Source organism: Coturnix japonica, chromosome 5 (assembly GCF_001577835.2).
Source record: "Coturnix japonica isolate 7356 chromosome 5, Coturnix japonica 2.1, whole genome shotgun sequence".
Classification (NCBI taxonomy): domain Eukaryota; kingdom Metazoa; phylum Chordata; class Aves; order Galliformes; family Phasianidae; genus Coturnix; species Coturnix japonica.
Genome location: NC_029520.1, coordinates 51,180,275 through 51,194,839, shown reverse-complemented (window position 1 = coordinate 51,194,839; position 14,565 = coordinate 51,180,275). Strand labels below are relative to the sequence as shown.

At 40.5% G+C, this 14,565-nt stretch overlaps 1 protein-coding gene across 3 annotated transcripts in view; it reads right to left on the bottom strand.

Moving 5' to 3' along the window:
• Window positions 1–2,455: 2,455 nt before the first annotated feature.
• Window positions 2,456–14,565, bottom strand: part of WDHD1 (WD repeat and HMG-box DNA binding protein 1) — a 28,772-nt gene continuing 16,662 nt past the window's right edge. For 2 of the 3 annotated variants that reach the window (XM_015865856.2, XM_015865857.2), the window contains exons 15-26: window positions 14,043–14,180; window positions 13,609–13,765; window positions 12,195–12,309; window positions 11,188–11,319; window positions 10,620–10,837; window positions 8,992–9,122; window positions 7,332–7,385; window positions 6,459–6,502; window positions 6,167–6,319; window positions 5,547–5,680; window positions 4,185–4,320; window positions 3,254–3,454 (exon numbers count right to left, since the gene is read on the bottom strand). In XM_015865856.2, the coding sequence (XP_015721342.1) occupies window positions 3,254–3,454; window positions 4,185–4,320; window positions 5,547–5,680; window positions 6,167–6,319; window positions 6,459–6,502; window positions 7,332–7,385; window positions 8,992–9,122; window positions 10,620–10,837; window positions 11,188–11,319; window positions 12,195–12,309; window positions 13,609–13,765; window positions 14,043–14,180 (1,613 nt within the window). Of the gene's footprint in view, window positions 3,455–4,184; window positions 4,321–5,546; window positions 5,681–6,166; window positions 6,320–6,458; window positions 6,503–7,331; window positions 7,386–8,991; window positions 9,123–10,619; window positions 10,838–11,187; window positions 11,320–12,194; window positions 12,310–13,608; window positions 13,766–14,042; window positions 14,181–14,565 lie in introns of all 3 variants that reach the window. The other variant, XM_015865855.1, reaches the window with a different exon arrangement.

Below are 14,565 nucleotides of genomic sequence, written 5' to 3'. Positions count from 1 at the left end.
TCTCTTCCAGAGATAAAGGCCTTGCCATGCTCTCCAGCTGCAGAGAGGTGGGTGCTCGCTGCTTTGAAAGGCCAGCAGGCTGCAGCCGCTGCTTTCAGTCTTTTTATGCTGGTTTTTAGTTGTATCTTTCCTGCAAGGCTGGACGTGTTGCACGAGTTGACTCAATGTACAACAGAACACCCCACGTGCAGAACAAGACAGCAGGTTTTGGCATGGGGGTTGTCTTTAAGGTCAAATAACGTGATGAAAGGGAAGAATGCAGCAGAGTCGGAAGCAGAGTGAAGGAGAGGAGACGCTTTGTGCTCTTGGGATGTGGAAAGGAGCTGTGACATCCCAGCAGCAGCACTTCCCATTGCTGCACTGCAGGCCTGGGGTCTGCACAGAGCCCCCCAGCTGGGAATTAAGTCCAGTTTTGAAAGCTAAACAGTCAGGTGTTAAGTTTTCCTTAGAGATCCGTTCCATGTTTTCTGGTGGGTTTGGGTTCATTGTTCTGTGAACACCCGGCTCTGCTTGGCACTGCCCAGCCAGGTGGAAGGCTCCTGGCACTGGGAGGTTATTTGCAGCTCTGCCTGCAGCTGGGCAACGGAGCGGAGTGCAGCTCTGATGGAAGAGCTGGGGCCTGGAAGCAGGGCAGGTGCTGCTGCTGGTGCTAATTTTGGTGCTTAGGAATTGAACATCGGGGTTAAAGTGCTGTTCCTATTTACACCTCTCCACTATTCTGCAAAGTGGAGGACTGTAAGAAGGGCACACAGCACCTCCAGCCCCCTACCTCCGAGATCCCAGCTGTGATGTAGCTGCTTTCTTCTTCTGCTGCTGCTGCTGCTGCTTTCCAGCCCTGTGCACAGCAGTGAGATCCAGACTGGGGCAGCCAGGCTGTGGACATTGGATCTGATGAAACCCACAAACAATATAAAGCAAAAATGAAGCCAGGAGAAAAGCAAACAGGAACTGGGGACTTGCAAATGGAATCTGACGTCCTCACAGTTATTTCCATGAATTCATCCAGTAAATCCAGCAGTCTCCCTCAGAACAGACCTTTGGTGTGTTTGTTCAGAAGAGCCACGCGATTGCAAAGATCCACTTCTCTGAAACCAGCCAGAAAACTCTTCTGCAAGTTTACTTTGGATGCTTCCTCCCTCCTACAGGAGCCAAAAGGACTTTGGATGCTTTGTGGGACCAGCTGTATCTACCTGCTTCCATTGCAGAGCAGGAACTGTGCTGGATTTGTGCAATGTGGAGATGTGAGATAGCAAACAGGCACAGGCCCAACAGCTGGATCCACAGACCAGCTCGGTTCTGTTTCTCTTTCACTAGCAGCACTCCTATTCCCCCTAAACAATGCCACTGCATCAGAAGTTACCAGTCAGCATCCTGCTCAGGAGGAGTAAGGACAAAATATTTCACTTCATGATGCGTGCCCAAAGTCATCAATCTGAACATCCTGCTTTTCAAAGAGGGATTTCCATCTAAGTTATTAAAACAGCTTTCCCCCCCCCCCCCCCCCAGTCATGTGGGAAACTCAGAGCACATTTCTAAGCCAGTTCCAGACTCTTTATCTACCTGATTTTTCAGTTCACCTTTTAAGCCTGCAGAGGACTTAAATGAGGTATAAATGCCTTGAACAAGTACTTGACCCAGTGTCCCAGGGTGGGGTGGGAGCCCTGAGGAGCCATTCAGCTCAATCACTCCAGACAGGGACTTAATTTCTTCTTGTATTTCGGCCTGTATAAAAGGACACTGGGCAGGTAGCTCAGCTTGAATACTGAGATGTCATCCATTCCCACTCACCCCATCTCCCAGGACCATGGTGAGGACTCTAAGCTGTCATCACAACGGCCCAATCCAGCAGAAAAACAACATTACACAGTTCACCAAGCCCACAATGATTTTCTATCAGGATGTTTTTCTTACCACTGCAATCCTGTTTTTCTTCAGTAAACCCAAATGCTGAAATATGCCTCACTGCCTAAAATATTCATCCCGTGCAGTCACCGATACCATCATTTCTTCCCAAAGCATGCAGACAACTGTTGGAATGTTCCTCTACTCTTCTGCTCTGTGTCAATACAGTCCTTCTGTGTACACTTACATTAATTATTACTTGCAGCCTACTGTCAGCATTGAACAATAACATGAGAATCTTAAGAACAGTGGATCTAAAAAAGGTGTTTAAATTAACGGGTCTTCAGATTTTCCTCTATTTGTGCTGTCCATCCCAGCTGACATCGTGACCTGCCATTTTCTAAGTACAGGGTAAATAGGAGTGGTTGTGTTGTGTTTTTTTTGCAGAACAACTCTGCAACGTACAAAAATCTCTCTGGATCTTCAACCTACAGATGTCAATGCTAAAAACATCTTCCCAATGGAGAGTCATTTGCCTTTCCAGTAATAAAGTGTAGAGAAATGAAGAGTGAAAACAGATTTGTAAAGCCAGAGGAAAAAAAAAGCAGGGGGCTGTTATGTTAAATTGGTTTAATTTATCTTAAAAAAAAAAAAAGTTGTTCTGAAACTTGAACTTGTTTCAATTTTATACAATAGACACACTGCCTCTTCCCCAGAGAAGGGTAAATACGACTGCCTTAAAGTCTGTTTAATTATGATCCCACTTCATTTTAAAAACAAACACACAAAACGATGCACACAATTTCAAGTTCTGAGCACTGAAGCACAGACTGGGAAGGCACATCTGCATAGTCTGCCATGTCTCGTTTTTGCACACCTGATATTCCTAATTCAGCTTCAGTCCTACCTGCTCCGGTTTTCTGTCCCAATCTGGGTCAGGCTTCTCAGTGACTGCCTCACATGCTGAAACTGCAGCTGACCATCAGGAAGATATTAAGTCGCCATCTTCCCCTCCTCATCCCTTGGACTGTCCGTCTCTTACAAGTGTTTGCAGCAGGCAGAAGGAATGGTACAGAAGCCATGACTCTAAAACCATAGGACAGTACCTAGTATATGCTCCCCAAAATGACTCACCTACATTTAGCACCAAATATTACGAGTGTGCAGACTCATGGCTACACCAAACTGTGGAACTACAGTTCTAGATAACAGGTCCATTTGCATTAGTTTTCCTGTCAGTCTTTACACTTTACACGACGAATGGATTCAACATTTCTCTAAAGAGCTGATCATAAAATACTTTCTAAAACCATTTGGAGTGAGGCACTCTCTTTTTGCGAGCACTCTTTGAGTACAGTGGCAAACTTCTGAAAGCACTGAAAAAGCAGATGCTGAGAAGGCACCACGTTATTTAGCTCTGCTTGAACGCAAAAGATGACAACCTGACATTGGTAGATTGATCTAAAGGCTTCTTCTTTTTGGATGCATTTGAGTCCTCTGATTTTTGCTCCTCGTTCTTTTTTGCATCATCTTCAGCAGCTGTGGGACGCTTTCGTTTTTTATCTTCTGTGATATCATTCACTGCTCCACCTTTTGCTTTCTCAGTCCACACCTGTGAAGAAAGTACAATGTTAAATAGAAAACGACATAGGCTGCAAAATACACTGCATTATTTTACATGCCCTCTTTCTCTGATTGGAAGGAAGCACTGGAGTAATTCCTGTTAAGAACTAAGAGAGGTTGCTAATCAAGTTGAGCAAAATGTCTTCACTTATTTTTTTCCTAACAGAATTCACCATCAAAACTATCATTCCTTTGAGCCTGTATATGAAACTAAAGGCTTTAATGGTCTTTCTGGAAAAATGAGAAAGCCAAAAGGCTTTAGAACCAAGCCCCAATGAGTTAAGTCTCACCATATCACTTTTAACTCCCTCCCTTCTCATTTGTTATTTCTTCATTCATTATACTTCTCCCAGATGTCCCATTCTGGGAAAGCAGCTTTCTGCTTTTATTTATTATTTAGATATCATAGAATCATCACAGAATCATAGAATCACAAGGTTGGAAAGGACCTACAAGATCATCCAGTCCAACCATTCTCCCAGTACCACAGCTACAACAAACCACTAAACCATCTCTTGTAGCTCCTCATCCAGATGCCTCTTGAACACTGCCAGGGATGGCAACTCCTCACCTCCCTGGGCAGTAAATATATCTATGTTTTAGATCATGGTCCAATTCAAAACTTAGATTCCTGAGGATGGACAACAGTGGAATTTAAAGGAAAAAAAGGTGCTGACTGGAAATAATTGAAGAATTTGGTGGGAGAGAACATTTCTTACCATTCTTTCTTCTGATGACAGAACTCTAAACCGACTCATGCCTTCTTTTATTACTTCTGCTTCATTCAGACCAGGATTATCTGTTAAAATGTTTGCTCTGTTCTCTTCTAGCCACATCTGGAAACCTGTCTTTGGTCTAAAACAAGCGCAGAAAAAATGTCAGTTAATGAAGGTTACAAGAAAAGCACACACCGCAAAATAACATTTCTAAACAGCACTGGAGAGGGTTTTCTGTGCTCAAAAGAAAAAGCATATATAGTCAGAAGTTCACTTTCTCCTCCTGCAGTATGCTAACAGAACATGCTGACAAGGCAAGACTAATCCAAGCATTTTTATTAATTCTGTGATATATGTGGAGATGAACATTTCAGGTTCAGAATGATAAAGCATTATGGTTCTCTTCGTCTCAGACAAGGTCTCCCCAGCCTAAAAATAGAGCACATATTAGCAGGTTTCAGCTAATCCTTTTTCACAGTTCTCTTTGTCACGTGCTTTAGAACCTTATCTGTTAAGGCTAATGAAAAGAATACTAGTCCAAATGAACAATAATTTCATTGGACTTCCTCAGTTAAATTAAGTCTAAATGAAAAGTCATTATAATAATGCAAGTTTCGTGAGGACTGGGATTGTGGAAAATACATCTGCTCCAGAGGAATAACACGCATTAAGAGTGATAGCTAGAAAAAGATACATTGCTTAAGTGATGTCAGTTTCTTGCTTTCTTTTTTTCCTTAAAAAGTATATAAATAAAATTGTCAAACAAATATACACAACACAAAACAAACCAGCAGTACCTATATTACAATTAACCATTTACACTTCCACGTATAAAGATCTGAAAGCTAGATGTTAAGTTTGCCTAGACGTGTTGGAACTTTAAGCTTTCCCTATATTTGGAAATAGTACAGCAGTACAGCTTATCATTCAATGTTCATTATCAGTCTCAACATTATTAAGGCAAAAATTGTTGATCAGGTTGCCCAGGGCCCCATTCAACCTGGCCTTGAACACCTCCAGGGACAGGGCATCCACAACCTGCCTGGGCAGCCTGTTCCAGGACCCCATCACTCTCCTAGTAAAGAACTTCCCCCTGACATCCAATCTAAATCTACCCCTTTCAACTTAAAACCATTTCCCCTTGTCCTGCAACAGAAACTTTCTCTGCTCTATCACTACGTGTGTAATAAGCATGTTATCAAATTGTCACAATAACAGCACTAGTTCACTGTTCTTCTGAAGAAAACTTACAAACATGACAACTTCAACCTTGATATTAAACCATCTTGGCTAACCCAGTGTCTTTTTGGACTTGCTGTTCTATCAATAGCAGACTATGGAATTAAGCAGCCTCAATTTGCTCACCTTTTGTTTTCAGTGTTGTCCTGTGCAGTGACTTGGACCTCAGGGGACTCATTCCCTGCTTTTTCTTCTCTTTCTCCCAGTCTTTTTTCACTGGAGCCTGGTGTACGTACCTGGAAGAAGGACGCTGCTGAAGCCTGGAGAAGTTGGTGTATTAAAAAGAAAATGAAGTGAATGAAAAAATGCAGCAATGCCACCCTCAAACAGCACACATCATAGAGCCTAACAAAACACAAAGCTTTTCCTAAAGACACAGTCATCGTTTCTTCGAGTAATCATGATCTTCGAGGTCTTTTCCAACCTGGGTAATTCTATGATTCTACTTCCATGAATGGAAGAACTAATCCAAAAATGTAGCATCAGCCACTCGACTTCAGCACAGCAGACATTAACTTAACATTATTTAGAATAAAAGCAGGAGATTCACTGTAATTTCTACAAATGAAACAACATGTTTTTATTCCTGCCCTGTGTTTACATAAATTTCTGCATTATCTTAAAAGAACACTGCCATCTACAATGATTTACTACATCAACAGGTTTCATATTTGATAAAAGCTGGTGAAACTCAACTGACTTGTTTTTTGCTCATTGAAACAATGTGAAAAGACCAGAAGTGTTACCTGCTTGGACTTTGGCTTGGGAATGAGAGGCTTTATAACTGGGGAGCTCTGCTTGTTTACAGCTCGACTGCTAGAATTTTTCTTTGAGTATCTGCTCATAGTGTCTAGAACATTCGCTGAGGGGACCAGTGGGTCCTTTTTGTTGGATGACACCTAGCAAAACAAATAAACAGACACTTTCTTTATCCTCTGTCCTTCCAAGATTTCTGTTGTTGTTGTACCATAAATTCAGATAGAATCATCTGCTGTGATTTTCAGAACATCACAATCAAACCAGCTTCAAGATTCTTACCTTGAAGGGATTCACTCGTCCTTGGCTGCTTGATACAATTACAGCTATTTAATAGGAAAGAAAAAAAAGAGTGTAAAAATGTGTGTATCCAACACACACACTGTAGATAAGTAGATAAAAGATCATTAGCCTCATATGCAAAAAACGTGGCTAACACTGATTTTTCATGTTTCAGCCTCTGTTAGTTGAAAATTAAAGATGATGAATAGATCAGAGGTATCCGCTATCCCACACCAAAGCAAAGAACTCCCCTTAAGCTTGAAAGCATTTGGATAAAAAGAAAAGCACTTTGTTAACTGCATGAAGGTTATACTATACATCCTCAGCTTTTATTAGTCACCAGAAAAACCACACTGGATCTACAATTACAAATCCATAGGAACACCCATTATTTCCTCAGTTTCCATTCCTATTTATCTTGCTGGAGGATGGCAGGAGGGAAGAAGCAAGGAAGAATAAGAGACTGTATTCTGCCCTGCCTGTTAAACCAGAATCACAGTCCTATGGCAGGGTTACTAACTCTGCTCTGTGAAATCCATGAACAGATCTGTAATTATGAAGACAAATCAAATGATTATTGCTCTACTTTTTCCCTGTCTGAAAGAACACCTTCAGGACACAGCCAGGCAGACAACTGATTCAGCACTTGGCAAAAGCACGGTTATCAGCATAGTGTTGAAGAGCATTATTAGGTAAAGATGACATCAACAGGAATAAGGAACCTCTTAAAAATGTGAAAATAACAATCAGCATAAGTTACTCCTTGACAGCACCGTTAGGCACTGCATTCTAGTAGCAATGGGAGGACATAAAAACAGGAACAGATGTGGTGAAGCATAGGAAAGTTCTTATAATAAATGGAGATTTACTCACCAGACTTAGGAGTAATCACCTCTGAAGAGGCTGCTTTGGAGAAAGGATTTGTCCCTTTGAAACAAAAAAGGCACAGTTAAAATGTAATAATATAACCAGTTAAAAACAAAACCCTAAACACACAAGGAAGTCCAATCTGAATCTTAAAGTATATCTATTTATTTCTAAATTGTGCACACACTTTTACAAAGCCATCCATCTTCTTTACCTGGATTTATGTTAAGAGTTGTATACTTATGTCTTAAACATATTTTCTTTAATTAGAATAACTAGTCAAGTCTGAATGAGAGAAGCAGAGTTTGTAACTAAATACCAAACAATAAAAGATAGACAACTATAAAATATGCCAATGTTATAGAAAGTAATAAATAAATACAGTAAAGCAGAAAGCAATAGATCTGTTTTCTAGGTAAAGCTATCATTCCATTCCTCCATCTTTTGTCTCCTCTTTTGGAGGGAAGAAGCTAACATACCCCACAGACCAAGTAAAATGAGAATAACCACTAAACTCGTCTTGCTTTTCTCCTCTAGATCACCACTCAAAAGCCCCCAGATGAACACTTTCAGTACATAGAAACATTCAGCAGGATGGGAAAGATGAGGAGCTGAATGGAGACAAAATAAAAGGGAAAAATAACCAACAATCTGCCAATGGTAATGACACGAACATCACAATGCTGCAGTCTGCCTGACAACTCTTTCACAAGTAAAAGCCCAGATGCTGAAGAGGGAATACTCAGGGAACTGTTTGTCCATCAGTTCATCTCCTGCAAGACTTGAACTGAAATCAAATAATAGCATCACAGAGTGACCTAGTACATTAGAAACAGTGTTAGACAACAAAAAACCTCACTAGGGATCCCTTAAAACAGTTACAGACAACACACAAGTGAGTTGTGACAGAGCAGGAGATACACATTCATTTTGTTATTCTGCAGTGACTGCAGGCACATGCTGGGCTACAAACCCTGATCTGATGGGCTCCACCATGCAGGGAGGCCTGGTAACAGGAAGCTCATGGGCAGTTGTTTCTGTGTGTCACCCTGTTAGACCTGCTGCATATTTTTTTCATGTGCAAAAGTCAAGATAGATTAGAAACCACCAGGCCTGTTCTAAGTAGCCAGCAGAAAATAGAGCTCCCGATACAGTTGCAATTATTAATTTCTACTTAAGTAAATGGCTTCTAAATTGAAACTCATTTCTTTGTCAGGTGGTGTGTGCCTGTCTTTCCTAAATTTTATGTAAAAAAAAAAAAGAAAGAAAAATCAAAAACATAGAGAAAAATCCATTGCTTGTTTGGTGCTACATACTGCTGAGTTATCCAAACTAAAAGTCATCCAGAATTCCTTATCAAGTCTGTGAAAAACACATCTAGATAAGATGTCTTGATAGGACAAAGGGAAACAGTTTCCAGTTAAAAGAGGGGAGATTTAGACTGCATATCAGAAAGAAGTTTGTTATAAGAGTAGTGAAGTACAGGCACAGGTTTCCCAGACAGGTGGTTGATGCCCCATAGACATCCAAGCTCAGGCTGGATGGGGGTCTGATCAAGGTGTTCCTGCTCATAGTAGCAGTGCTGGACTGGATGGCCTTTAAAGGTCCCTTCCAACTCCAATGATTCTATAACTTCCAGCCCACTCAGAGAACAGATTTTTCTTACTCTGTTTAGGCACTTCAGGCGTTTCTTCTGCTTCCTCATACCCATCGGCTTCCTCAGCTTCTTCCACCTCTTGGTCCTGCTGAGCACTTCTGCCTGGATGCCGGCCCCACTCTGTGGCAGAGGTGCTGTAACTAAACAGAAGGAATACATCAGAAAGGAAGAGGTGCCTGGAACTTCACCACATTCAGACAGTAAGCTGAAATGAAGGAAGGCTAACTTACATAACTAATTCAGGAAATAAGATGAATAACATTTGGCATTTGTTACACCGATTACAATGCAAGGATTACTAAAAACAAAGTTTAATTAACCACTTCTGTTCAGCACAAAGCACTTGCAGTGGTGCTCATGTAGCTCTAAGACAGACCACACAGCTACGGAACTGCCTGACTCTCACACTCACTACAAGTGCTTGCATCATACTACAAACAGCTCTGCACACAAGAGCAAACACTCAAACAGAAAGAGCAAGCTTTTGCCACCTTCTTCAGAGCTCACAACAACGCTGCTAAGGACACTTTGCCATGGAAGGTAAACACAAACAGAAGATACCTTCTGTAATCTCCATTTAAATATAAATGTCTCCACTATCATGAGCAATACCAGGCTACTTCTCTGCATAAACAAATGTGCAGGTGACAACAGGGACTCATGTGTTCAGTCTGAAGTTTAGGCAGCAGGTTTTCATGTTTAATCTGGTTATTTTCTAAATTCCTAAATTATAGTATATTTCTTTTATTTCCCTCTTTACTGATTACTGAAATGCATGTACATGTAAACAAAAGGTTCATTTCTCTTAATTAGAATGCCAGGATTATGTTGATTGGGTGCTAAGAACAGCCCAGTGCCTGTGATGTATTTCAGCCCTCAGAGTGGCTGAAGTTGCAGACATGGGATAGCAACTCTCATTCACGCTCCAGAAGGGGGCAAACCATTTGGCAAGGAGTTTTAAATATGCAGTTTCACACAGGAGAAAAGGGAAAGGCTATAGATAAGTCCCTCTGCTTATCGCTTCCTCTTGCTTAAAAAAAAGTTACCAATTGCATACAGAAAATTGCTATGGGAGGACATTGCTTCTGATAAAACATTATGACATTTTGCTGTGTTATCAGACTGGTGGTTAGCTACTTGCTTCCTTCCAACTGCACCGTCCAGATGCCAAGCAACAACACACAGCTCTTCCGTATGTTCTACATTCTAAAACAAATTCAAAACAACAACAACAAACAGAGAGAAGAAAATAAACTTCTTTTGCCTCCAGATAAAACAGATGTAGGTACAGGAGGCAGCACAGATACAAAGAAATGAACGCAGAGCAAACCTGTAATATTTCACTTGTTTTGAAGAGCTGGGATTAGAGGGTGAGGGAATAAGACAAAGTGAGATACCCTGAGGTAATGAAAGAAGAGGGGGCTGGAGGGAAGTAAAAGGGCTGTGGATGAAAGAGAGGTAAAATGTAAAGAGAGAAAAGATGGATTGTAGTCAATCAAAACAACAAAAGCTTAGAAGAAAACAGGAGTAAAAAATAATCAGAGTAACTTAGAATCAGGTCCACTTTGCCTCTGAAGCCACTGCTAAGAAATCAGTAAAAACATTCCCAAGTTTTTAATCCCAGGAATCTGCATTACCCAGCATTCGTGTGAGCTTGGATATCTTCCTCCTCCTCTTCATCTTCCAGTGCTGTTGCCAACTCGCTTGCTTTCTCCACAGCCAACTCGCTGAGTCGCTGAGCTAAATTTAGTCTTCGAGAGCGGGATGCATACTTGATGGCTAAATTCACCACATTTTGTGTCATGAGGTCAGCAAGTTCCACACAGCGGAATTCACGCTCCAGTTTACAAGAAAGCTGAAAGGAGAAAAGCCTTGAGAGCTTCATACTTCAGTGGCAAAGCTCTCTGAAGACTACGGGGCCAGAACATGATGAGGTTTCATGTACATACTGAATAAGGATAAACTGCCAAAAATGATCAGTCTTCTTTTAGAAGGTTGTTTTTGATTTTATTTCTGTTTAAGAAGCCTTCCTTCTTTCTACCCTGTGATAAGCAATAACAGCATGAACTGCCATCCACCTCTTATTGCATTTGGGGAGCTCACTGGATGAGCCAAACTTCCATCGCATCAGAATTAAAATCAAATGGCATCCACTCAAAATAAAGTTTCATGGATTATTTTTCTTTTTGATTTCCTTGTACTTACAGCAAACAACTTCATCAAAAGTTCCTGCTGCTCCTTCACGGGCTGACTTTTGGCATTTTCATCAAGCTCATAGCCATTCTTTGATAAGTAATCCGCATAGTTGTGAAATAGAACTGAACGCCAGTATTGCTCCTGAGAAAGAGAGAGAGAGAGACATCCTGGAGGTCAGGTGGGGGTAAATAAGGAAGCTCTTAGCTCAACACCTAACAACTTGCAAAGGATTTTATCATTCATTCTTAAATCTTTTCATTTTATAATGATGGTGAGAGATAGACAACTCTCCTGAAATGCCAATGCCTAGTGAGGATAAACAGCCCACACTAACATCCATTTGCAAACTGATCTGAACAGACTCCACATATTCTAAATTCCATTTGCACCACAGGCTTTCAGTAGGATGATTCTCAGACACTGCTACTGGCATAGGCAGTTCTAGAACAAATTGATCATTTTATCTTGTAACTTCTGTCCCACAGCAAACTAAAAGAATAAAGAATAAATTAATAATAAATCTTTGACATGAATTAAAATGAGTTCATAAAAGCAAAGTACTTATTGAAACTCTTTACACTTCTATCAACGAGAATAAACTTCCAACAGCACTAGACAGGCTCTACATTTGAGGCCAGCATTTCATGTTCATCTCTAGTTCGTGTACTACAGCTGAACCCCCACAACATCTTATTACTTAAATTAATTAAAAACTGGATAATTGATTTACTTTTCTACATGTTCTCCCTTATTGGTCAGAATGAGATTATCTGTAAGTATAAACCTTGTGTCAACTCTAACAGCCTCATTAGGTATTCTTCTAGAACCAGCTGTAAAGCAAAACAAACAGAAAAAGCCACACAAAAGCCTGAACTCAGATAACCTCCTTAGCCAGGTGCCTTATGCAGAGCCTGTACCACTCTCTTCCTTGCAGAGATGATTAATAGAAATCTTGTATAATCCCTGCTATGCGGATGTCTAAGACTATCAACTGTGTTCTCAACATCATTCCATACCTCCATCTGCCCCTTTTCTGTTGTAACTTGGCAGTAAGGGAGCGTAAAAGATAATATTGCCACTGCAGGACGTGGAAGCGTTGGAGGGAATCGGGCTCCTTTGCAAGGAATACACCTAGACGTGGGAAACAAAAAGCAGATGCAATCCTCATCATCTAAACCATGTCTCCTAAGAAGCAAGATACTTTAAGAGGATTTAGTCTTTAAAAAGTAGTAATTAAATTACTGACTTAAATATAGCAAGATGTAAGATTGCACTCTAAAGGGTTATTTTCACATTGCAACCAATAAAAGATTTTGAAAGCAGCAAGATGCATGCTGCTCTTGTTCACATCAGAAACACCAAGCATGGCACAGAACAGACGCAGATCTCTATCTCACACAACACGCAATTTGACAGCAATTACAAAATGTAAGTGCAGTTTATTAAATGCAGAATCTACCAAACAACAAAAGGCCACTGGAAAAAGAGCAGGCACATCAACTGCTTATTCTGATGGAGGTTTTGGATTTAACAGTGCTGTATTTAGGCACACAGAGGGAAAAAAAAAAGGTAGGGCATGCAGATGTACATATACTAACAACACGGTCTTAATGCTTCATTAAACTAGTGCTCTGGTAACTATCACTTAAGCAGAACATTGATTGGAGAAGAGCTGTGTTTCCAGCAGCACCAACAAGCATTGACAAAAATGTCTGGTTTCATAGCTCTAAGCTAATGTTTCAAACACTAGGGGAAAAAGAACAGGAAGCATTAGTGCTCTGGCAATCCATGTTGATTAGGGCACATGTTGTTCCTACAATAACCCTCCCCCCTCCTTATCTTCAATGGGGTTTGGCAACTAAGTGTCTCTGATGCTTGTTAAAACTAAGAGGAATACTCACATCTTAAAGTAATGGCTCACTCGCAGCTAAAGAACTATTTGAGCACATCAGCACTTTCCCAAAATCTTTCTTTGTGGCCACAGTTTAAATATTAACACAATACCAGATTGTTCTTATTTATCTGTGCCTAAGAATGTAGGTTAGTGACTTGAGTCTTCTCAAAGGGACAAAAGGGAAAAGTATAGTTATAAACTCAGAAACTTAAAAAATATATATGAACAGCAGAAGGAGAATCCTAAGAGCAACCATAAGCAAAGTGCAGTCTGACAAATATGCCTGCATCAGAGACATGATTTCATAACAAAGCACATATGCCTGTCAGCCAAGGGAGGAAGCTAATATTAGTTTGTTACACATCATAAAACTAAGAGTTAATTCAAAATAAACCTAGTGATGAAACATCCATGCTGAACCACATTCATGAACTAAATTTATTACAGTGTACAGTTATCTGTTTTAGTAAAACTTATTTCCAGTTTCTCTTAGTAGGAGGTAACAAACGGAGCATTCCCTTTGGGGCATATCTGACCTGAGCTGCTGGGGGTTTTCATGGATGCCAACAACCCAGTAATGATCAGATTTTCCTTTGCAATGCTCTCGTGTGTTACACACTGGAATCCAAGTGTTCCCAACTCCTCGGTTCAACATCCTCACAATTCCCTCAGAATCCACGTAACACGGGGTACCTGTTGGATACAAATGCAGACCATTAATCTGACAGGCAACTAATTATGACGTGGCTGAGTTTGAACTGGTGGATACTGCTGGGAAATGACGTTTTACATAACTCAAATTCAATATCCTCTCATCCGAACAGTGCAACCTTGCTGGGAAACTGCTTTCCTTAGAAAGAAGCGCCACCTTCTGAAAGCCAGTGCTACTGCCAGGGAACTGATTCCAGTTCAGGACTTCAATTAATTTTATTTGCATTTAATTTAATTTGCATTTAATTTTATTTCATACCTTCTGCTGAGAATCCAACCCACACCAAATAGGATTTCTTTGTAAGAGAAAGAGGGTCTCCATGCAAAATTTGTTTCTTTTTCTTTCCTAGCTCCACCAGCTGTACTCCAAGGCATTGGTCTCCATCAAATCCAGTACCTAGGAAGAAGTTGTTCAAAGACTATGTTAGAAAGCAAATGGTCTTGTCTCTTGGCTAAATTTAGGTAACTTCTGAATCAAAACCTAAGTCTAGGGCAATGTTATTCATGAATAGACTACCAGACAAGAGACTGTCACTTTGGACATACAAAGCATGCATAACAACTAGTCCCTTAATTTCCTCGAGTAATTCATCATGGCATGACTGAAACCTACGTTTAATCTATTTGTGCTACTGTTATGAAATTCTCTCATTCCCCACAAATTAATTTAGGCATCCCAATATAAAACATATGCCTTACTGTCAGATGCCAAAGGCCTACAGGCTGTAACAGTATAATTGTCATCAAGAAGACAAGAGGGAAAAGCAAAATACTTCTGATGA